At 34.2% G+C, this 23,407-nt stretch overlaps 1 protein-coding gene across 1 annotated transcript in view; it reads left to right on the top strand.

Moving 5' to 3' along the window:
* ADAMTS19 (ADAM metallopeptidase with thrombospondin type 1 motif 19) overlaps positions 1-23,407 on the top strand; it is a 291,742-nt gene that overhangs the window by 144,242 nt on the left and 124,093 nt on the right. The window contains exons 8-10 of the mRNA XM_030927451.1: positions 1,174-1,279; positions 20,934-21,074; positions 22,583-22,733. Of these exons, the coding sequence (XP_030783311.1) occupies positions 1,174-1,279; positions 20,934-21,074; positions 22,583-22,733 (398 nt within the window). The remainder of the gene's footprint in view (positions 1-1,173; positions 1,280-20,933; positions 21,075-22,582; positions 22,734-23,407) is intronic.

The following is a 23,407-nucleotide window of genomic DNA, read 5'->3' as shown; positions in this document are numbered from 1 at the left end:
CAAGGTGATTCTTTTAATATTTTATTAAAATAATTTATTTAAATTATCTCTTACCATTATATTTTGTTTCTGGAGAGAGAGAAAAGTCACAAGCAGTCAGTTGACCATCTTTAATTAGGGCAAGCTCTGCATTAAATTTTTTTTCAGAAACAAAATAAATATCCAGCAGATGGATTCAAAGGTGAAATTAAATCCCCATTCCATCTTGTTTAGTAATTATGTGATCTTTGGTAAATCAGAACTTCCTAGACCTAAATATCTTCATCTATAAAAGGAGTTTAAAATTTATTTTATAAGGATATGGGAAATACAGAACATATAATGTATCAAAATAATTGATATTATAATAACTTTTGTTATTTGAAAATAACATTATAACTTATACTTGGTAACAATTCATTTTCTGAAATGATTATTCAAGTATATGTCTTAATTAGTAAAACAGAGCATAAATATTTGACTAAAGAATATTAAGGAGTTTAAATATTTCCCTTTTTATTGATAATTTAAACCAAAAGATCAAATATCTTGCTAAAATTTTATCTTAATTAATATTTCAGTATCATAAACTATGCAACATACCATTTTGCCAAGAAATTTTCAAATAAAATATTTCTGGTATTTCAAATATGACAGATAGCTCTATGCCATATTAAAATAGTATTTCATAAATATAATTTCACAATTGTATCAATTCAAAATGTAAATGTAAGTTCAAAACTGCCTTATATGTAGTTTATTTTGCATTAATACTTTTTCGAAACTATGTTCTTCACAATAATTGAATATATTTAAATTAATCATTGCTGTTTCATTACATTTTCTAAGTTGTAACTATTCATTTGTCTTACATGATGAAATTGGTATTTATAACATATATTCTTATATTATTCCTTTGGGATTTGATAATTGGTAAAATAATTTTATCTAAAATATGAAAATGAAAATGATATGAACAGTTTTTGCCTGGCTTATACATATACACTTGCCCCTAAAATTTCATTTATTAGGGCTAGATTTCACAGATTAATACTGACAGTTTAGTCGTGACAACTGCCATTTTCATTCCTGCAGTGAATAAGTAGTAAAAAATTTGCATATTCTCAGCTAATAACTACTTAAAAATTTGCATATTCATTCAGACATATAATAATTAATGTTTGTATTTTCTAGGTATAGCTTACTTGAGTGGAATGTGTAGTGAAAAGAGAAAATGTATTATTGCTGAAGACAATGGCTTGAATCTTGCTTTTACAATTGCTCATGAAATGGGTCACAAGTAAGTAAAAATCATGGCTATGTTAAATATGTTAGCATATAACTTTGTAATTTGAGTTACTGAATTACCTGGATATCTTTTGATTTTTTCTCTGGGCTTCAAGTTTTTGAAAAACTAGGGAGAAAAGAAGGGGTGAAGACCGACTACATTTAAAGAATGTCTTTTGAGTGTTGCAACTATTCCTGCTTCTTTGAATAAAATCTTATTACATTATTAAAATCCTTATCAAGACAGTCATTACATAGTGCATGATTGATTTCACTACAGATTTTTAAATGATACAAATATTTCCATAATCATGAGACTACAAAGCTATAAACTTTTCAAACATTCACTCAGTACAAATGAAAGTAATTCCAGCCTCTGGTACTACCTGTATTTGTTATTACCAGGCACAAGTAAAGGAATTAACTCACATGATTTAGATGTAATGTACTTGAAAGACAATGAAATTAGACATATAATTAACATGTATTGAATATTAACTATGGCTCAGGAACAGTTATAAACATTTTCAATAGATTAGTTCATTTAATACAAAACCCAAAGAAGTAGTTATTGTTCTAATTTTCATTTCACTGAAATTAATAGCAATAATTAGTAATGGCAACACTTACATAGTACTTACTATTAATATTTGCCAGACACGTTTTTAAGTGCTTTGTATATATTCACAACAATTTTGTGATGTGTTATTAGTATACCCATTTTATAGGAAAAATACTGAAATATAGAGAATTTACCCTCCTGAAATTATTAAAATGGTAATTGTTGAAGCGAGGGGTTTGAACTCAAGCCATTCAACTCAGGTCAGACTGTTCCATAACATTAACAAACTGTTCCATTAAGTTATCTGTTATCTTCTGGCCTAGATTCCTCATCAGTGAATTGGGATAATACCTTTGTTTTGGGATTAGTTTAGGATTCAAATTACATAAAGCTATGATCATATTTGTAGGAAGTTTATTAAAGTAGAAATGGCGGCCTGGCATGGTGGCTCATGCCTGTAATCTCAGCACTTTGGGAGGCTGAGGGAGGTGGATCACGAGATCAAGAAATAAAGACCATCCTGGCCAACATGAAACCCCATCTCTACTAAAAATACAAAACTTAGTTGGGCGTGGTGGTACGCACCTGTAGTCCCAGCTACTAGGGAAGCTGAGGCAGGAGAATCGCTTGAACCCAGGAGGTAGAGGTTGCAGTGAGCCAAGATTATGCCACTGCAGTCCAGCCTGGCGACAGAGCAAGATTCTATCTAAAAAAAAAAAAATTACAAAAACTAGCCGGGCGAGGTGGCGGGCGCCTGTAGTCCCAGCTACTCGGGAGGCTGAGGCGGGAGAATGGCGCAAACCCGGGAGGCGGAGCTTGCAGTGAGCTGAGATCGGGCCACTGCACTCCAGTCCGGGCGACAGAGCGAGACTCCGCCTCAAAAAAAAAAAAAAGAAAGAAAGAAAGAAAGAAATGGCACAGGTTGGGGAATCAGACTTAATTTTGAATGCAGACTTCCCTAATTGCTGGCAGTATCAGCAGTATAAATGCAAGTATTTTAATTGGACTCAGATTTAGTGAGGCCCTATTAGGGAGGTGATCTTTATGGAGGGAGGGCTCTTTAGTTAAAGACATATTTAGTTTGGCCTTCAGTGTTTAAAAAATTCAATTAGTTGCCAACATTAAAAAAGTATAAATTTGACATAAAGGTAAGATTTGCAGACCTGGTAACACTCAACCCTGTCCCATATGGCAACCATTCCTAGGAGCTGGGTAGCATCCGTACCCTTTAAATTAGACCCATCTGTCTCAGTTCATCAGAGGCCGCAACACCCTAGTATGGTACACCCAGCTCACTTCATTTTCATTATATTCCTGAAGTCTGTAGACAGTTGAGGAAAGTTTAGTTGGCAGTGGAATTTGATTGGTAAAAGAAAGATTAGAAGAAACAATTTACATAGGACATGACAGTAGTTGATTTAAAAAGTTATTCAAGTAAACACAAGTGATCAGATCCTAATTACACAGCTCATTGAATTATCAAAAATTAAATGTACAAATGTATCCATAACCCAGCCTAAGAAACAGAATAAACCAATACCAACTGATTTTTAATTTTTTTAATTGATCAAAATTTACTCCATACAAATGTTTTGAAATGTGTACACATTGTAGAATTGCAAAATTGAGCAAATTAACATAAGCATTACCTCACATACATAGCAGTTTTTGTGTTGAGAACTTAAAATCTACTGTCCTAATAATTTTCAAGTAATTGATTTTTGATGTCACCATTTTTAAATGTATAGATATACAGTTGCCCTTCGGTATTTGCCAGGGGATTGGTTCCTGGATCTCTGCATATCCCCAAACCCATGTATATCCAAGTCCAGCAATTGGTTCTGTGGAACCCACTTATTTGAGAAGTTTGTCCTCTATATATGCAAGTTTAGCAACCTGCAAACACTGCAATTTTGATCCCTGTTTAGTGTTTAAAAAATTGCCTCTAAGTGACCTACACAGTTCAAACCCATGTTGTTCAAGGATCAAGTGTTCTTTCAGATTCTCCCATATAGGCTTTCAGTCTTCAGTCAACTGACCAAGAATATGAGGAGTTAATTTGTTAATTTAAAAAAAAGATTACAGGCGTGGTGGCTCACGCCTGTAATCCCAGTACTTTGAGAGGCCAAGGCGGGCGGATCACGAGGTCAGGAGATCGAGACCATCATGTGAATGGTGAAACCCTGTCTCTACTAAAAATACAAAAAATTAGTCAGGCGTGGTGGTGGGTGCCTGTTGTCCCAGCTACTTGGGAGGCTGTGGCAGGAGAATGGCATGAACCCAGGAGGCAGAGCTTGCAGTGAGCCGAAATCGCACCACTGCACTCCAGCCTGGGTGACAGAGCGAGACTCCATCTCAAAAAAAAATAAAATAAAAAATAAAAATAAAAAAAGATAAATATTCTTTAACATCCTCGTCCTTTAGGGAAAGTATGCAGTGCACTAACTTGGTTTAATATTTCATTCTAGGAATGATAGGCCATAGATTCTTAATTCCAAAACAATTTTGACAATTGAAAGGTATTTTCAGTTTAATCATAAAACCTATGAAAAATCATAGGCATCATTTGAAGGAAAAATGCTGAGAATAATGTCTAGAGGCAAGAAAAACTTATTAATAAATAATTTTATAAAGATACGGGTAATCATAAATGGAATTCTCATAAAATACAGATTTATGAATAATTATGATTTTTGCTCTTGAGCTATGCAGTCACACCTTGATATAAAAACAGTGTGTATTTTTGTAAACAGATTTTAAATAATTTTGTCAAGTACGCTGAATAGTTTACTTTTAAGAAGTATATTTTAAAACCAGTATGTTTAAAACCAGATATGCAAAATTAATTTCTTCAATCTTCATTGCATTCTAAAATGTAGGAGAAACACTAAGGGAATCAAATGCAATACAAGTTAATTTATTAACATCTAAACTGTTGACCATGGAGCTACAACTATTTTAACTGAAAACTAAATGAGGTAATTTAAGGAAAAGCCACTTCAGCTTTATGTAGTAGAAATGTTGGTTTATGACCAGGAGCTAAGATTGGAATAGTTCAAATGGTACGAAAATATTATTTTATTTGACTTTTATAGAGCTGTACCCAAAAGCAATAGAGATGTGCCAAAGGTATGTGTAATACTTGATGGACTAGGACCAGGATGTGATATAGGTTAAACTATTCCTTTACTGAAAATTCTCCATAGCAGTAAGCAATATTTGTCTCAAAAGTAAGCAATATTTGTCTCAAAAGTAGTGGCTGGCGTTTTCATGATGCTAGACAGTGAGAGGCAACAGCAGTCAGAATGTCATGTTTATAAAAAACAAGTAGGAAGAAATTTATCTGTATGAATTACATCATCATCATCCATTATAAGATATAAGGCACAATGTAAGAAGAAATAAAGAAAGAAGAATACAAGAAAAAATGTCCAAATGCTCATAGTCTCTCCAGTGGGTAAAGTCTTCATGGATGTTAAATAATGATATCTACAGATTCTATGTGCATGCCATTGTGCCTGCACACGTACACACACACACACATACACGCAGAGCCCTTTTATTTAGAGGTATGATTAAGAGTTAGCTACTTAAGTGAAACTCTTTAATCCTATATTTTTCTTCTTCTTTTTGGATTTCCTTGTTTCTTTTTTTGTGTTAAATTAGATACGTGAAGACTATCTTCTAGAAACTAATAATGAACTATGATATCGTGTAATTCTGCAACTCACAATCTTAGAATGACAGAATGATTCCATGTAAACTTTTCAAGAATACCTTTATAATCACATATAAAATGTTTCTAAACAGATTTTAAATGAATGTATTTATGTTTGTTGACTTGAATTTGATTTCTAGAAATTCTCAGAACAAGTTCACATAAAGCTAGAAAAATCAATACAGTCCACTAAGTATTTAAAAAAATGACTCTTGGGGATGAAAATTTGCATAAATAAAGAGAACCAACAATTCTTCTCTTACTAGTGCAAAGGAATCTAAAACAAAGTCAGCAAAAATGTATTGACTTTTTCTTTTGGCAAATTATCAACTTAAAGATATATACAATTATAAAGAAAAGTGTAAATTAAGATCTACAGTAAGAGAGAAGAAATAAATTATTTAAGCCAACATTTTAAAATTGTTTCAGAACAATTTTGCTTCCTAAACAATAACAGTAGGAGTTATTATTTTTTTTGAGATGGAGTCCCCCTCTGTAGCCCAGGCTGGAGTGTAGTGGTTTGCGATCTCTGCTCACTGCAACCTCCACCTTCTGGGTTCAAGCAATTCTCCTGCCTCAGTCTCCTGAATAGCTGGGATTACAGGCGCGCGCCACCACACCTGGCTAATTTATTTTTGTTTTTAGTAGAGACCAAATTTCAGTATGTTGGTCAGGTTGATCTCGAACTCCTGACCTCGTTATCTGCCCACCTCGGCCTTCCAAAGTGCTGGGATTACAGGCATGAGCCACCGTGCCCGGCCAGGAGTTATTATTTTTCTGGTAACTAAAATTTTTGACAAGAAATATTTTTACTGGTAGTGCTGAATTAACACATATTCATCAAATATAATTGGGATCTTCATAATTTAATGTGATGAAGTCTAAAACTTTATTTTGTGAATGAAAATACTTAGAAATTTTTCATGAAATTGATGTTTTATTGAATTCATATATATATGCACATATTTATTATATCCACTATATTTTATATGATCTTTGTGAACAACAGTCTGTTAAAGAAAGGGATTTTACTTTCATTTTAGGCCAAAACTTATTAATATATTAATTGTTATTAGACTGGTGTGCTTTGAGGGAAGAGTCCCTAAGACTAACCTGCGTTGATTTGCTAGCATCACTCAGAAAACTCAGCAAAGTGGTTTTGCTCATGGTTACAGTTTATTACCATGGAAGGATATAGATTAAAATCATCAAGGGAAAAAGTCACATAGGCCAGAGTCCAGGAGACACCAGGCTCAAGCTTCCAGTTATTCTGTCCCAGTGGAGTTGTGCAGACAGTGCTTAATTCTCCCAACAACAATGTGTGAAATCATGCACAAAGTATTGGCAACCCAAGAAGCTATACTGAGCCTTGACATCCAGGGATTTTACTGGAGTTTGATCATGTAGGCTTGGTTGACTTCCTATAAGGCAAACCTTCAAGTCTCCATTCCCTCCTGAGGTTAACCTGGCCCTAGTCCCCGCCATAAATCACATTGTTAGCAAAACTCGTGGTGGTAGAAGGCCTCCAGCTAAACAAAGATATTCCTGTCAAAGATACTTTGGAGGGATATCCCAAGGACTTAGAGGTTACTTCCAAGCAGTCAGGCAAGGAGTAAATAGTTCTTTGGAATGTGCCGATTTTAGACTACTCAAACTCGTGAACTCTACTACACAATTACACAATATTTTTAAACTTGCAAAATCCCATATTTTATGTTGAGTTGCTAAGGAGTTTCTAATAAAAACAACAGCTTTTATTAGCAGGTATTTTGCTAAATGCTGTGTATTCAGATCTAATTCAACTGCATAAAAAATCTTGAGCTAAGTATTGTTATGATTGTCATTTTACAGATGAGAAAACTGAAACTAATAGAGATTCATTTTTCAGGAGTTTATTCAATATTAATGTCATTCTGTTTTCATTAAGTATATTGTAAAGATTTTCCTAGTTCTAATAATTGGTTTAATCTTGATTTTTAATGTTTATAACTTGTAGATTTTTAAATCATCAAATTCCATACTTTTATAATTTCTTCTGTAGGTTTTTGCAATTACAAGTACTTTCTCATTCTAAAATTAGGGGAACACATTTTTGTATTGTTGTCTTATATTCTGTGTGTGTGTGTGTCTTTGTCTTTCTCTCACTGTTTAACACTTTAAACCATCTAGAATTTACTTTAGTATGCATAGTAAATTTCTCTCCATTAAATGTGTATTTTGCATTAACTGCTCAATAAATGATCTTACTACTCAAGTGTGGTCTGTGATGAGATAGCGATCAATGCCAGAATATAGGACATTGCTTCCTTCATTGAAAGAGTCTTGACGTGAAAAAAAGCTGAAGTAAACTGTGTGCTTAATGATGTAGCTGATTTACATTCTAGCACCAGCTACTTATCTGGATACAACTCAGTAGTAAAAAGAGTTCATCAAATGGCAGCGAGTGCACAGGTCACACTCTGAGTAGCCCTCCCACATAACAGATGTGACAGTCGCTGTTCAGTCTAAGTCAGTGTTGCACTAGGAAGTTGCATTTGAGTTGCTAGAAAGCCATCATTTTTATTTTTGGCCTGAAAGGTGGTCTACACTTGTATATCTTTGTCCTTTTTATTTGTGAAGTATGTAGACATAATCCTATGATGCCATTCACTGCAAATAATAAAAGTTGTTCTTTTGTAAAAATATTTAGTGGTGCCTTAGAGTATTTTGTTATATAAATAAAGATACCATGTTTGTATACACACACACAGAACATAGGCTTTTTTTCTTAAAGTTTACAAATAATTCCATTTTCTTTGTGGATTCCAACCAAAAGTAAACTAACCCTTGCATTACTGTGTATGGTTTTAGGAAAATTTAGCCCCAAGTCTAAGATATTATGCAATATCTAAATTATCTGGGAAAAATCATTTTAAATATACCTATTAATAGCATAATCCCGTGACCATTTTCTGACCTTGCTAAATCTGGAGATTTATTGAAGTCCAGATTTATTGAAGAATTTTGCACTGGCTTAGCACATTGAGGCCAAAGACTTCTGCTCCCACCTAAAGATGGAAGGCAATAATACTACTTTAGAGATGATGACTGCCAAAGCTCACACAGCTAATAAGTGCCTGAATCCATGATCAAAGCCAAGTCTGTCCAAATCCAAAGCCCATGTCATTAATTATAGTGCTCTGCCAGAAACATGGAAGAGTTCTTCTAGCTAACTTTACTCAACTTACTTCTGGGCTGGCCTGGGATTATCTGTCCCCACCTTATCTCTTTAGCCATACTTCATTTCACTCCCCCTTTCATTCTCAGCACTAGAGTTCCTACAGTGTTTCCAAAGTACCATGTTCCAGTGAGAGCACATGGAAATAGGGAGGGGAACAGCTTATACTGGGGCCTGGTGGGGAGGAGGTGGGGAGGGAGAGCATCAGGAAAAATAGCTAATGCATGCTGGGCTTAATACTTAGGTGATAGGTGCAGCAAACCACGATGGCACACATTTACCTATGTAACAAACCTGTGCATCATGTACATATACCCCAGAACTTAAAAAGTACCATGTTCCTTCACACTGCAGGACCTAAATACTACTTGGAGTATACTTACTTTTTAAGCTTAGTTTAATTATCTCCTCCTGCTCAAAGTTCATATACCCCCTCAGTAGTCATGTTCTAAAGAAAGCATTCTCTGTGGGTCAGTTTCTCTATTAATCATTTTAGTGGCACCACCTCCTTCATAAATGCACATTTGTTCATCTGTTAGATATATACTTCATTAGGCTGTAAGCTTCTAGAGGTGAGGAACCATATCTGTTTTTGCTTATAATGGGATTCTTCATGCATTTGACAGTGCTTGGTATATATTAGGCTCTTGATATATATCAAATAAGTAAATGACTGGATATAGTAGTTATCTTAGTAAAATATTATTATGCATAGATTATCAGTGAAACTCGATTCAAAACAGGTGCTGCATGCATATTCAAAGTGTTTAGAATGTGTTTTGATATTGGATGAGACTTTCAATAAAGTATCAGGTAAATTTTTATAAAAGAATATTCTATATTTTGAAATGTACCCATATCCACATAAGTGAGACTTTATTCTGGTACACACATGCAGAAATGACTACCACAGCCCCAAAAGTGTTGCCACTGAAGTCTTCCTATGACAGTAAATGAAGCTCCATCCTTCTAGTGGGACAACCAAAAGCCAAAGAACTATCTTTGGGTGTTCTCTGTTTCTCATAGTCCACATTCAATTCATCAGCTGTTGACTCTACCTTCAAAATACATCCAGAATCTGATTACTTCTCACTAATTGTCCTGCTAGTTCTTTGGACTAAGCTACCAACACCTCTCATCTGGATTATTACAGTAGCCTCTTAAATAATCTTTCTTTTTTAGCCTTTGCATCCTATAGCCTGTTTTCAAATTAGAGTCAGGGAGATTCATTTAAAACAAAGCAAATCGCCTGGCTTCTTTACTCAGGACCTTCCAAGAGCTTCCTGGTTCACCCTGTAAAATCCCCAGCCCACACCACGGCCCACCAAATTCTACATGTTCTAGCCTCCTTCCCTATAGCCTGTCATTCCCTTCTTACCAACTACGCTCCAGATTCATTGCCTCTTTGTTGAAACTCAAACATAGAAGACAAACACTCACTTTGGGGACTTTGTCTTTCCTTTGATTTCTACCTGGGAAGTTCTCCAGAGCAGCCCCATGACTGTCTCCCTTTCTTCTTAGTTCTCCACTCATGTATCAGGGTTCAGTGAGGCCTTTCTGATAACATTTCTTAAAATTGTAAGCACAACCACTGCCTGGGCTTATTCCCCTTTGCCTTCCTTAATTTTATTCATAAAACTTTTCAAAATGTAACTCTCTACCCTATGTCTCTTTCTTCTGTTTGTAGATAATGAGATCTTGTCTACTTAGTTCGCTGTCATATTCCCAGCATGTTAGCACATTTATAACTTATGCTTGTAATAGATAATTCAAGAAAATAACCAATATAGCCCTAATAGAGTTTTATATTTTTACAAGTTGAAAGAGACTGCATTAAACATATACCACTTGCCCACTGATTGAGAACTTTATGTGATAATTAGACTGTCTACTTCATAGAGATGTTGAGTTGGGTAAAATTACATGAGTTAGGGGAAATTACTTATATTTCATTTCATTATAAAAATATCAAGCATGTTTTGATATGGCCAAAAATGCATATGTATTTTTTGTTTTTGTTTTGATTTTTGAACCAGAGGAAAAGGTCTACTGTATATTATTAAACTTTGGCATGGAGACATGGTTTTTCCACTAAGTGGGCAATTCAGGAGTTTCTTTGGAATTAAAAGGCTAATGGGGCAATAAATATGCAAAGTTACCTCGTTGAAGGCAATAAATATTTGGGCCACGTGCTAAAATTTTAAGGATTGCCAGAGTACCAAGAATACAGATGCCTTGTGACTAATAAGCCTTTGGAATCAATAACATTTACATACATACTTACTTCTCTGGAAATTGTGCCTGGATAGAATAGAGGGGAGGGCCAGGTTATAAACCTGCTTCTTCAGACATCTGTATTTCTGTCATTGGCACCATTATTGCCACAAGGCCTTTAGTTGAGACATCTGAGCCATCTTTAACTCTTTCTCCCCTTAGTTACTTCCATAATCAGTGGCCAAATTCTATTCATTCTTCATCTGAGAAAGCTATCTCAACCATCTATTCTTTCTTCTGTTATTCCTCCTGGCTTGGACTCTTGCAGTGTCCACTTAACTGGTGTCCTCTCCTTTGCTACCTCATCTTTCTAATGTATTCACACATTACTAAGATTCAGCTTCCTGAAATGTGGTCCTAACCTTCATATCAGAAAACTTTATTGCCTTTCACAACCTAATGAATGAATTTGAAATTCCTTAGCCTTAGATTCATGACTTCTATAGAGTGACCCTAGTCTATTTTTGTAACTTTACAATCTACTTCTCTATTTTATGAATGCAAATGAACCATACTTTTCAAACATCATGCCTTTATTCATTATTTTTATTATCCCAACTTCCAGCACTAATGATTTATACCTATCCCAATTGTACTTACCTATTAATGGCCACAACAAATGCTATCACTTCTGCGAAAGTAAATTTGAAAGCCTGGTTAGAAATATGTTTCCACTTTATTTATTTATTTTGAGATGGAGTCTCACTCTGTTGCCCAGGCTAGAGTGCAGTGGCACTGTGTCAGCTCACTGCAACGTCCGTCTCTTGGGTTCAAGCCATTCTCCTGCCTCAGCCTCCTGAGTAGCTGGGATTACAGGCGCTCACCACCCCACCGAGCTAATTTTGTATTTTTAGTAGAGACAGGGTTTCACCATGTTGGCCAGGCTGGTCTCATACTCCTGACCTCAAGTGATCCACCCACCTTGGCTTCCCAAAGTGTTGGGATTACAGGCGTGAGCCACCGCACCCGGCCTGTTTCCACTTTTAAGTTTCTTACACTGATTATTTTAAATATCATTTGTCACTTAAAATTATTTCTGAGATACACTGATTTATACTGATATTTACCTATGTATAAGTTCCCAACTGAATAGCAATCTGTGAAAATATGATTCATGTCTAATACATTTTTTTCACAGCACAAGGTTGAATATATTATACATCATAAGAACTCCAACATATGTTGTACAAGTGAATAAACATTTGTTGTATGAATGCTCATCTGTTGGTCATCTTGAGGTCCAGGACATAAGACAATTGAATCCCAGAGTGGAAGAATCAGTTTGAGTCAAGGAATGCTCAAGTAATGTCTTGACTAAGTAATATTATTTAATGAGAAAATATGGTTTTATTGCTATGCAAATATAATGGCAATATATTTTTCCCTTTTGGTAGATGATATTTTGAATTCCTATTTAAAATAAACTATTGTATGAAAATACAATCGTTCAATTATATTTCAGTTACGATGAGTTTACCTTAAAGTCTAACCAGACTTTGGTATGTATTAGGCTCTTGATATATATCAAATAAGTAAATGATTGAATATAGTAGTTATCTTAGTAAAATATTATTATGCATAGATTGTCAGTGAAACTTGATTCAAAACAGATGCTATGTGCATATTCAAAGTGTTTAGAATGTTTTTTGATATTGCATGAGACTTGCATGGACAGACCTGTCCAACTAGTTCATCCAAATCCTAAAGTGATGAATGCGGAAGGGCCAAATCTAGCAGTTGTAGTATTAGGAGTATTTAATTGAAATTCTGTTAATTCACAACAGGTATGGAAACATACCTGCCAAGATATGAAAACAACCTGTATCTGTCAACAGATGAATGTATAAAGATGAATGTATACAGAAAATGTGGGGGGGGTGTGTGTGTGCATATATATACACACACATATATATATTTCTATTATATAAACATGATTCTATATATCATGGAATATTTATTTTATATGTATTATTATATATGTATATTTACACACAACATAATATACATTATATAATTGGAATTTTATGTGTGTGTATATATATTATATATATAGATAATATATATAGATAATTATATATATATAAAATGGAACATTACTAAGTCTTTAAAAAGAAGGAAATTCTACTATTTGCAACAGCGTAGATGAAGCTTGAGGGCATTTTGCTAAGTGAAATAAGCCAGACACAGAAAAGCAAATACTGCATGATCTTACTCATATGTAGAATCCGACAAAAACAAAGTCAAACTCATAGTAACAGAAGAATGGTGGTTGCCAGGAGCTGTGGGATGAGGGGAAAGGGGAGATATTTGTCAAAGGTTACAATCCTTCAACCACAAGATGAATAAGCACTGGAGACCTAGTGTACAGCATGATGACTATAGTTAAAGAAGTTAGCATATGCCCCAGGAGGCATACGCAGATTTGGTTACCCTCTCTCAGCTTCCAAGAAGAGTCCTTTTCAGAAGTGAATAATATTTGGCACTCATTTGCATTGATGTGCAGTCATATATCTGCTCTAAGAAGAGAGGATATGCTCTAAGAGGAAATTATATACACTAAGAACTAAATAAAGACCAGGTATAATGGCTCACAGTGGAGGTGTGCTGTAATCCAAGCACTTTGGGAGGCCAAGGTGGGTGGATCACTTGAGTTCAGGAGTTCAAGACCATTCTGGCCAGCATGCCAGCTTGAGACCTGAGAATTGCTCAAACCTGGGAGGCAGATGTTGCAGTGAGCTGAGATCACACCACTGCACTCCAGCCTGGTCAATACAGCAAGACTCTGTCTCAGAAAAAAAAAAAAAGAAAGAAAGAAAGAAAAAAGAAAAATAAAAGAATGAAATAGAAATGCCTATAAAGTACATCATCTCCTAAGACTTTTAGAATGGGAAATAGATGAAATAATAATAAATTGTTACGACAGGCACAAACCAAATATGCTCTTCTAGAAATCCATTGCTCCTTAAAATGTTGAAAATTAATTTTTTGTAGTTATTGTTGACCAACTAAAATTAGTAATGGCTATCTAAAGATACTGTCCCCATTGTACTCTTTAGAATTTTCTGGCCGGGCGCGGTGGCTCAAGCCTGTAATCCCAGCACTTTGGGAGGCCGAGACGGGCGGATCACAAGGTCAGGAGTTCGAGACCATCCTGGCTAACACGGTGAAACCCCGTCTCTACTAAAAAATACAAAAAAAGCTAGCCGGGCGTGGTGGCGGGCGCCTGTAGTCCCAGCTACTCGGGAGGCTGAGGCAGGAGAATGGCGTGAACCCGGGAGGCGGAGCTTGCCGTGAGCTGAGATCCGGCCACTGCACTCCAGCCTGGGCGACAGAGCGAGACTCCGTCTCAAAAAAAAAAAAAAAAAAAAAAAAAAAGAATTTTCTATAGCAGATGTCACAGGTATCTTCCCCTGACACAAATGCCTTGGTAAATGTTAAAAACTACCTATGTGGATAGTTAAGAGGGAAAGTGCATTATTAGACATACAGCCTTGGGCTTGAGTTGTTGTTCTGCCACTTACTTAATGAACAAGCTTTGGATAAATCAATCCTCTGTATTCATTTCCTTTATTCCTAGAATTTGGATAGTTTTTAATTTCAAGGTTCATTGTTAGGATTTGTGATACTATAATGTCATGGCACAATGATTGGCACATAATACAGAGTGATTGAATGATAACAATAATTAGTAGTATTATTTTTATGAATTCCTTAACGTGAAAAGGAGATCTTCAGCTTTCACTGGCCTTTCATTTTTCTGTTCTTTCTTGGAGTGCTTTCATACCTTTTAGAGGTTTATAACTAGATTGACAGGAAGTTTACTTATCATGAAGACTCTTGTAGACCACTAACATGGCTTTCGTATTTGATATTTTTAGACAATGATACCACGTAGAATAATAAGCAGTTTTTCCAAGTTAATTATCATAATGAGACTTCAGCCAGTATAGATATGGCAGCCCTCCCACACCAGATTCTCTCCAAATGTAGGTTTGGATGTTGGAGTGAGTTAGTGGAAGAGGGAAAAAAATCACCCAGCTAATGAATGACCTTGGAAGAGTTGGCTTTCTGTTTGCAATTCTCTGATGTTTCTTGGCAAATGCATATCCTAGAGTAAAGCAAGCAACCTTCCTGGAGTAGATCATCTGTTAACTTTTTCATGTCGCAGTTTCTCTGTGTTGGCAAGAAGCCGCAGTAGTTTCACATCTCTAATTATAGTGTATTTGGTGTTTCTATGATCCTATATCAGTTGATAAATCGGTAGACATTTAACAGGACATTCAACTAAATAATTAAAGGAAGTAAAAAGAAAATATGACTATTTCTGTTCTGTGAACACGTACATTCTAGGTAGTGGTAATTTATATATATCATTTAAAATTAACCAGAAATACGAGACAATTCTGATATGTCTTACACACCATATATGTGAAGGGCATAGAAGCTAAAGATAATGATAAATATGGGCTATAATTTATTAACAAATCCTTTTTTAAAGGCAGAAAGTCTATGTAAATGCAGATTAGAATGGAAGGTATTCTAATGGAAAGGAACTGTACAAAAGGTTAGGCTGGAATTAACTATGAAAATCAGATTGATATCAGTTTACAGATGTTTTGAATAATGAGATAAAGAATGGATTTCATCCTGTAGATCATTGCTTTCCAGAATTTTGAGTAAATAAGAATCATCTAGAAAATGTGTCAAAATGCTATTTCTTAGGCCTTGCCTCTAAATATTCTATTTTAATTCGTTGGGGGCAGGCCCATGAATCTGCATTTTAAGTACTCTAATGTCCTCATGCCCTATGATTCTGATGCAAGTGGTTCATTATTCACATTTTTAGAATCTCTGCTTGCCAGGGCTAATGAAAAGCTTTTGCATAGGAAACTAGCTTTTTTATATTAATACACTCATAAGAAACTAGCACCATTAAAGCATGGTTTAAGAAGCAAAGAGTTAAAGAGCAGGAGGACAGTCAGGCAGACATTACAATAATCCAGAAGTAAAAAGAATCAGCACTAATTTTGGTTGATAGCAATAGAATTGAAAAGGGGCAGATAAGCGGTAGAGGTTTAAGGAATATAGGGCAAACAGGATCCAGGCATCCATTTGCTACACAAGAGCAAGGGATAGTGTTCCAATCCTAGTAGATAATACACTCTTTGAGTGTAGGAACTGAGTCTTATTTATCTCTGTGACTCCAGCTCAGCACAGTAGTGGGTTCTCAACAAGTGTATGTACATTGTTAGATAAACCTGTAATATAATGCACAACAAAGTCAAAAGGAATCTCTTTTTGTACCTCTACTTTTCTTCTTTTAACCTCTTATTTTTTACCTTGCTTTTATATAGCCTTTTGACTTGCCAATAAAAGTAGGTTTCCTTGTTTGTGCAAATTGAAAGGACTTAAAATATTAAAAGAAATATGATACAAAAATATATTGTATATCTTAATGTCTAAATTTTTTCTCCGTGAACACACAATAGTGAAATTATATTGAATTAGATATACCCACTGAATTCTAAGAAATACGAAATTAAATGTCATTTTGTATAAATATAATCTACTTCCAGTAAGACATTGTAATAGTTTGTTTCTCTCTTTTATTAATGTTTCCACATAATATATGGCTTTAGTGGGAAATACTATGTCATAAAAATGCTTAATGTATTCAGCACAAAAAACCTACTCTTTTAAAATATTACTGTTTACAAATCAGATCCTTTCCAATTATCCAAAAAAAGTGAGTGAATTTATAAGGCTTCTCCTCTCTAATTCTTTAAACATCAAAAGGGACCATCTTCAAAATCCAAATGCTTCTCCAGCTTTCCGCAGGATATCAGAAAACTTCCTGGCAAAGACTTTTAAACAAGTTGAGAAGTTTTATATGATAAAAATATTTTTTCAGTTGACTTGACAACCATGTACAATGTTAGTGAAGAGTTTATTTGCCCAAGGCTCTTTGTCAAAATGAATTTAAACTGAGATTATTAAAATGTGGTTCAATTGCAGTGTGAGTAGAGGTGTTGCTAATGTCTTACTTAGAGAATGTTTTCCATGCAATGCATGTGACTTGGTTACAAGGCTCTACATGTAGAGGTGCATTTCTGCTAAAAGAACAGAGGCATTTAAAATTGTTCAGAAAACAATAAATCATCTCCAAAAGTGGAGAGTTTTGATCCGGAAAGAAAAGCACTATTGTGTGGTAGTTCAGAGGTTCATCTGTGTGAGCATCAGACTGCCCGGGTTTGAGTCACAGCTTCACCATTAACCTCAACACCTTCCTCATTTGTAAAACAGAAGTCATGATAATAGAAACATTATGGGAATATTGTGAGGAATAAGTGATATCATCACTGTCAGTGGTTAATAGAGTAGCTGACACAGATTAAGGTGCACGATTAATTGTTTTATTTCAAACCTATAGAGTCGAGACTAAGCAGTGTTTCCTGATAATTCCAGATGTGTGGTTAAAAAAGCCTGTCCCAATTTAATGATAATTTTTTTCTGTTATGAGTTAAATGGCTTTAGGAAAATTTAACTACTGGTAAACAATGCTTGAATCACCAGACCTCCCCATGGCTGAAGCTAATTTCTTACATCAGAATCAGGACCAGGATCCCAAAAGGAAAATTATTATCTGGATAAGAGGTTGTAATCATCCATATTTGGAAAATCCCATTACACAATATTGGAAAAATGTCCAAATTGCCAAATCTTGGAAGCAATCCCTCTCCTTCCCTCATAGGAACACATTATTTAGGAAGGTTTATTATTTCTGAGAAAGACTAGTTACCTTTCAAAAATGATAGCATTTGTGTATGGTTTGAAAGATTATGCCACCACAGATGGAAGAGTCAAGCACATGCCACAATGGCGAGTAGTTGTTAATTAACAGGCCACCCAGTGATGTGTGCTGTAGCCAGAATCCATGGCAGAGAGGAGACGGGACACTGATGGGCTGCATTTGAACCACACAGTCAGAATTAAATTAAGCCACTTTTACTGATTTGTGATATTGTGCCATATTTATAATTTCTTATTTTAACTTAATATCTAAGTAAAGTTTTTTGATTGTTATTTTCTTGGTTTTTCTGAAGTGCACACTTTCGCCAAAGAAAGCAAATACAGCAGAGTGAATTTAATGTAATTAATAATAAATCTGTTTATATATCTTTTGATGAATTAGAATGATATAATTAAATTTCTCTGATTTATTTCCCCAGTATAAAGGAGCATTATGGATTCTGCCTGTATTCCAGGCATTGTTCAGGTACTACATATCATGCTTATGCAGTCATCACAACAAATCAGTCAAGAAAGTACATTTAGCAAATAAGGCAACTGAGGCATGTTTATTTATTGTTTTTTAACTTGCCTTTGGTGAAATAAGGGGAAGATACAGAGATTAAGTCACTTTCTAATTTCAACATCTTTTTACTCTGCCTTTTAATATTTTAATTGAACTGGTTCATACCTATTCCATATACTCTCTTATTTTTCCTCTTTATCTTCTAAGTATGAAAACATTTATCTTCCTATTTTCTCTGTTATTTATTCTATTAATATGTGTTGCTACAGACTCTATTTGAAGAAATTTATTAGAATAGGAAAGAAAAATATGACTCACTGGTGAATTTTTCTAACACCAAAAGTGAAAAGTAATATTCAATAATGTATTTTAGTTTTATTTATACCATCATTTTTATAGTTAAAATTAGCATGGTGATATAATTAGTCTTAATTCATTAATGATATGGATGGAATTTATTTATTCCTTTCATATTTTCTTCCTTCAAAAACATATTTAATTGTGACAATTTTGATTCAAACTTATAATTCATCTTAAAAATATAGTTTGGTAGTTTTTTTAAATTTTATTTTGATTTGAGGAAACATAGGTACTCTAATTGTAATTTCCCTTAGCAATTTCTGTAACAGTTCTTCTAATTTCATGTTTTAAAACACAATATAGATATTCTTGTAAATTTTTCATTATGAAAACAATTTTATTTATTATCTAGACCATAACAGAAGAAGAAAAGAGAACAGTGGACTATCCTGCTATTATCTCAGGCTATGCATGTACACAAATGGACTCTTCTCTGCTTCTTCAGTACTAACTCTCATCCACAAAAATTATTTTACTGGCCTCATTATGAGAATTCACAAGAGACTATATAATTTTTTTTTCTACATGATCATTGAACCCATGATTCAACGTTGGTTACAGAGTCTCAAGAATTTGGAGAATGAACCAAAAGTAAAAATTTATAATGCAATATAGAAAATGCTGTAACAATGTTGTTCACAGAATCCTGTGTTGTTCCCAGAAGAGATAGTACAAATGGGTGAGGTAGGGGATAGTGAAAGAAAACCTGATAAAAGTAAACTGCATTAATGTTGATGATTAAGTCGAATTTGAGTTTGTCCAGGCAAAGAAGCTGAAGGAGAGGCACTGTAGACAGCATGTGGGGTTGGAGGATGGAATTTATAGATGCCCAATGTGAAATGGTTAATCACATGACTTCTAGAGCTCAGTTCAAACATTATTACTTTCCAATTTCTCATTGTATAATCTTGGACAAGTTACTTCTCATCTGCAAAATGCATATTATAATCATTTCTACCACATTTTGTTGCTTAACACAAGTTTATAAATCCCCTTATATGATTTATGATACCTAGAAAATGCTAAGTAACAATTAACTGCAAGAAAATAAGAAACAATATAATGTTTGGGAAATTACAAGTCATTTGGTATTGCTGAAGAAGAAAATCTAATAACAATGTAGAAGAATATGAAGGGGCTATGTATCATGTTAAAGAGCTGGAAATTGCCATATGGATAATGAGAAAACATAGGAATGGCATAGGCAGATTGTGTTTTAAATAGATCTCACTGGGGCAGGGTAGGAGAAGGGGAAGGGAGAATTTTGGTAAAGATTAGAGGGACAGAACCCAGGTACAATACCATAACAACTCAAGACTTTGTATATACTGTAATAAGGATACAATAATTTAAATAGTAACTATAGGATAGAAGGGAGATGACAGTTGAGTGAAATACTTAGAAGGTAGAGTTGGCAGGGCTTGCCTCTAACAATAAATAGAGCCTATGCGATAATTCAGGAAAAGAAAAAAATAAATGATGACTTGAAGATTCTTTATTTGGCAGAACTTAGTAGCTAGCAAAAGCATAAAAAGAGAGCAAGAAAAAAATAGGATAGAGGAGTAAATAGAGAATTGAAAGAGAAAGTAAGAAAGGCAGTGTGTAGACATACTAAATTTAAGGTATTTCTAGAACATCTATTTAGAAATAAGTCCAACTTTTAGAATACAATTTCAACAGATTCAGGATTCATTCAAAAAGATAAAGAAGGCCAGGATAATTTGTGTTATATGATGTGGGAGGAGGAGGATGGTCTAATGAAGTACATGGTGAAGACATAGGAAATTAATAGATTAATGAGGTTTCAAATTTGGTAAAAGATGTGTATTCAAATCAAATTTTGAAGAAAATTTGATTCAGGCAACAGCAAGAATCTAGTATGGTTAAATATAAATGTATTATTTCTGAGTTTCATATATACTACTATGCAAAGAATATATCTATAGATCATTTCAGTATGAATGACTTAAACATGTCATTTTGTAGGTTGATTAGGGAAAATTTTTTTATTAAATAAAAATATTTACCTTAAATTGGGGTAACAAAATTTAAAAAGTAACTTAATCTGAAATCTAATTTTATTTTGAACCTAATTTCCTTAAAACAAATTTGGCTCCCAGTATTTTAAGTATTTTAATCGTTATTTAACTGCAGTTACAAAAAGTTAACAAGTAACATTTACTTAGTGTAAATTTTAAAATTTTATTATATTCCAAATCAGCATGGGCATTAACCATGACAACGACCACCCATCGTGTGCTGATGGTCTTCATATCATGTCTGGTGAATGGATTAAAGGACAGAATCTTGGTGATGTTTCATGGTCTCGATGTAGCAAGGAAGATTTGGAAAGATTTCTCAGGTATGGATGTCACTTATCGTTTTTGCCTTGTGAATGTTTATGTGTGCGGTTACTTTTTACAAATAGAGAAGCCAGGGTGGCAAAGTGGAAAGGCCACCAGAGTAAAAATGAAGGCACTTGGTTCCAATCCTGACTTTTCCATTGACTCATGGTGTAGTTTGGGACATGTTATTTAACCCCCTGCTTTTTAATTTCTACATTTTTCAAAAAGGACAGTTAAGATTATTTGTAAGATTGAAAAATTGTTATAATGATTTTAAAAATCTGTCACAGTATTTAATTGCCTCTTCAATTATTCCCAGTGGAAATATTCACACTGTTCATCATCCAGCACATCTGTTATCATGAAGATCAGAGCCCTTCTAACAAAATCTTCCCTTTTCGTTTGTAATATATCTATGCTTCAACTATTTTTTCATTAATAAATAGTTTTCACCATTATCATAGCCCTTGAGTCTCTTCTTTTCCACATTCAGTGGCAGTAACACTTAGCTTCTGTCTTGTTGGAAAAGTAAATGAAAAATATTACTGTTGCTCTCATTTTCATTTTAAAGCACTTGTTCATTTTTAAAGCCCTTATTTCTATAATTATAGAAGGATCACCTGAAGCAGTAAGCAATATGCAAAGTAGTTAGTGAGATGCTTAAGGTATCCAAAACAAGTCTTAATGAGAAATACAGGAACACCTAACTTGCTAAACTCACTACACAGATGAACTTTATTCACTTTTCTATATCCTTTAAATAGTTAAGCCAATTTTTCTATTAAATGGCTACGAAATCTATCAAACTATAATGTTTCTCACATTCCATAGCTTTGCTCTAAAATAAGTACAATATATGCTGTGCATGCTCTTTGTCATAACAGTCTAGAGAAGAGCACTCAGAGCATGTGATACTTCAGACACACCATCAGTAGCTGCATCAGCAGCCGTTCTGTAGGCCCTAATGAGTTCCTAAGAAACATGCATGATTTTGTACGGCTGCCTTCACATGAATCAGGACTCCTATGACATCAAATACCACTTTAAAATATATTACAGAGTTGTATACAAAGTTGTATTACAGTGTCAAGCACAAATATATCTACACTGTTAATATTCAGCTGAGGATGCTTTCCATACATTCTTTAAATCCCCAAAATATAGCTGATATCTTACATTCACATACTACTTTTGGGCAAGTTACTCTCTGATTCTGAGCTTGTATACCTATTCAATGCATAAAATAACACTGAACTCACAGTGTTATATAGATCAGCTGAGTTAATTCATATGAATGTGTTTTATACACCATAAAGTTCTTTTAATTTGAAAATTATTTATTTATTATCTTCATTGTAAATAAATGATTTTTGACATATAGAATAATTTCTATGAATATTCAATGGAAGAGCTTAAAGTAAAAATATATTTTGATATTATAAAAGTGTTTCTTGTTATATGCTAACTAATCATATCAGCTTTTTACATTAAATTCAAAATTTTACACATACCTACCTATTGCCAGGTCAAAGGCCAGTAACTGCTTGCTACAAACAAATCCGCAGAGTGTCAATTCTGTGATGGTTCCCTCCAAGCTGCCAGGGATGACATACACTGCTGATGAACAATGCCAGATCCTTTTTGGGCCTTTGGCTTCTTTTTGTCAGGAGATGCAGGTAAAGATCCAGGTGGGGTTTTTGTGCGTTCATTCATTGTTTAGAAATATTGACTGGTAGGAGAAGGTAACTTTATTTTAGCGTTTGTGGATCAAAAACACCCCAATATATAAAAGAAGGATTTTCTAAGAAAAGGTTTGTGCATTTTTTTCTTATACCTTGGAAGTGATAGAAATAAGATGTGAGCATTTAATCAAAGTCAATAAAGAAAGACCTAATAATTTCTACTTTGAAAATTACATTGATGTCAGGGAAGCATTTTTATTATGTCAGTTCAATGCTTCTATTTCAAATCCCATACAGTTTTCTCTCCATATCTGCAGGAATTGGTTTCAGTACCCACATCCCGTTCCCTGAGCAGATACCAAAACTCCCAGCTGCTAAAGTCCCTTATGAAAAATAATGTAGTATTTGCATATAACCTACCCACATCCTCTCAAATACTTTAAATCATCCCTAGATTGCTTACAGAACCTGATACATTTTAAATGCTATGTAATTATTATACTATGTTATTTTATTATTTGTATTATTTATATTGTTGTGTTGTTGTTTTTTTAAAATATTTTTTGTATCTGTGGTTGGTTGGATCCCTGGATGTGGAAACTACAAACAGGGAGGGCCAACTGTATTTTCTTATATGGAAATGGGTAAAAATGTGATAAAAGCTATAT

The sequence above is a fragment of the Rhinopithecus roxellana genome, chromosome 3 (genome assembly GCF_007565055.1).
Source record: "Rhinopithecus roxellana isolate Shanxi Qingling chromosome 3, ASM756505v1, whole genome shotgun sequence".
Classification (NCBI taxonomy): Eukaryota; Metazoa; Chordata; class Mammalia; order Primates; family Cercopithecidae; genus Rhinopithecus; species Rhinopithecus roxellana.
This window is presented reverse-complemented; position numbering and strand designations above follow the sequence as displayed.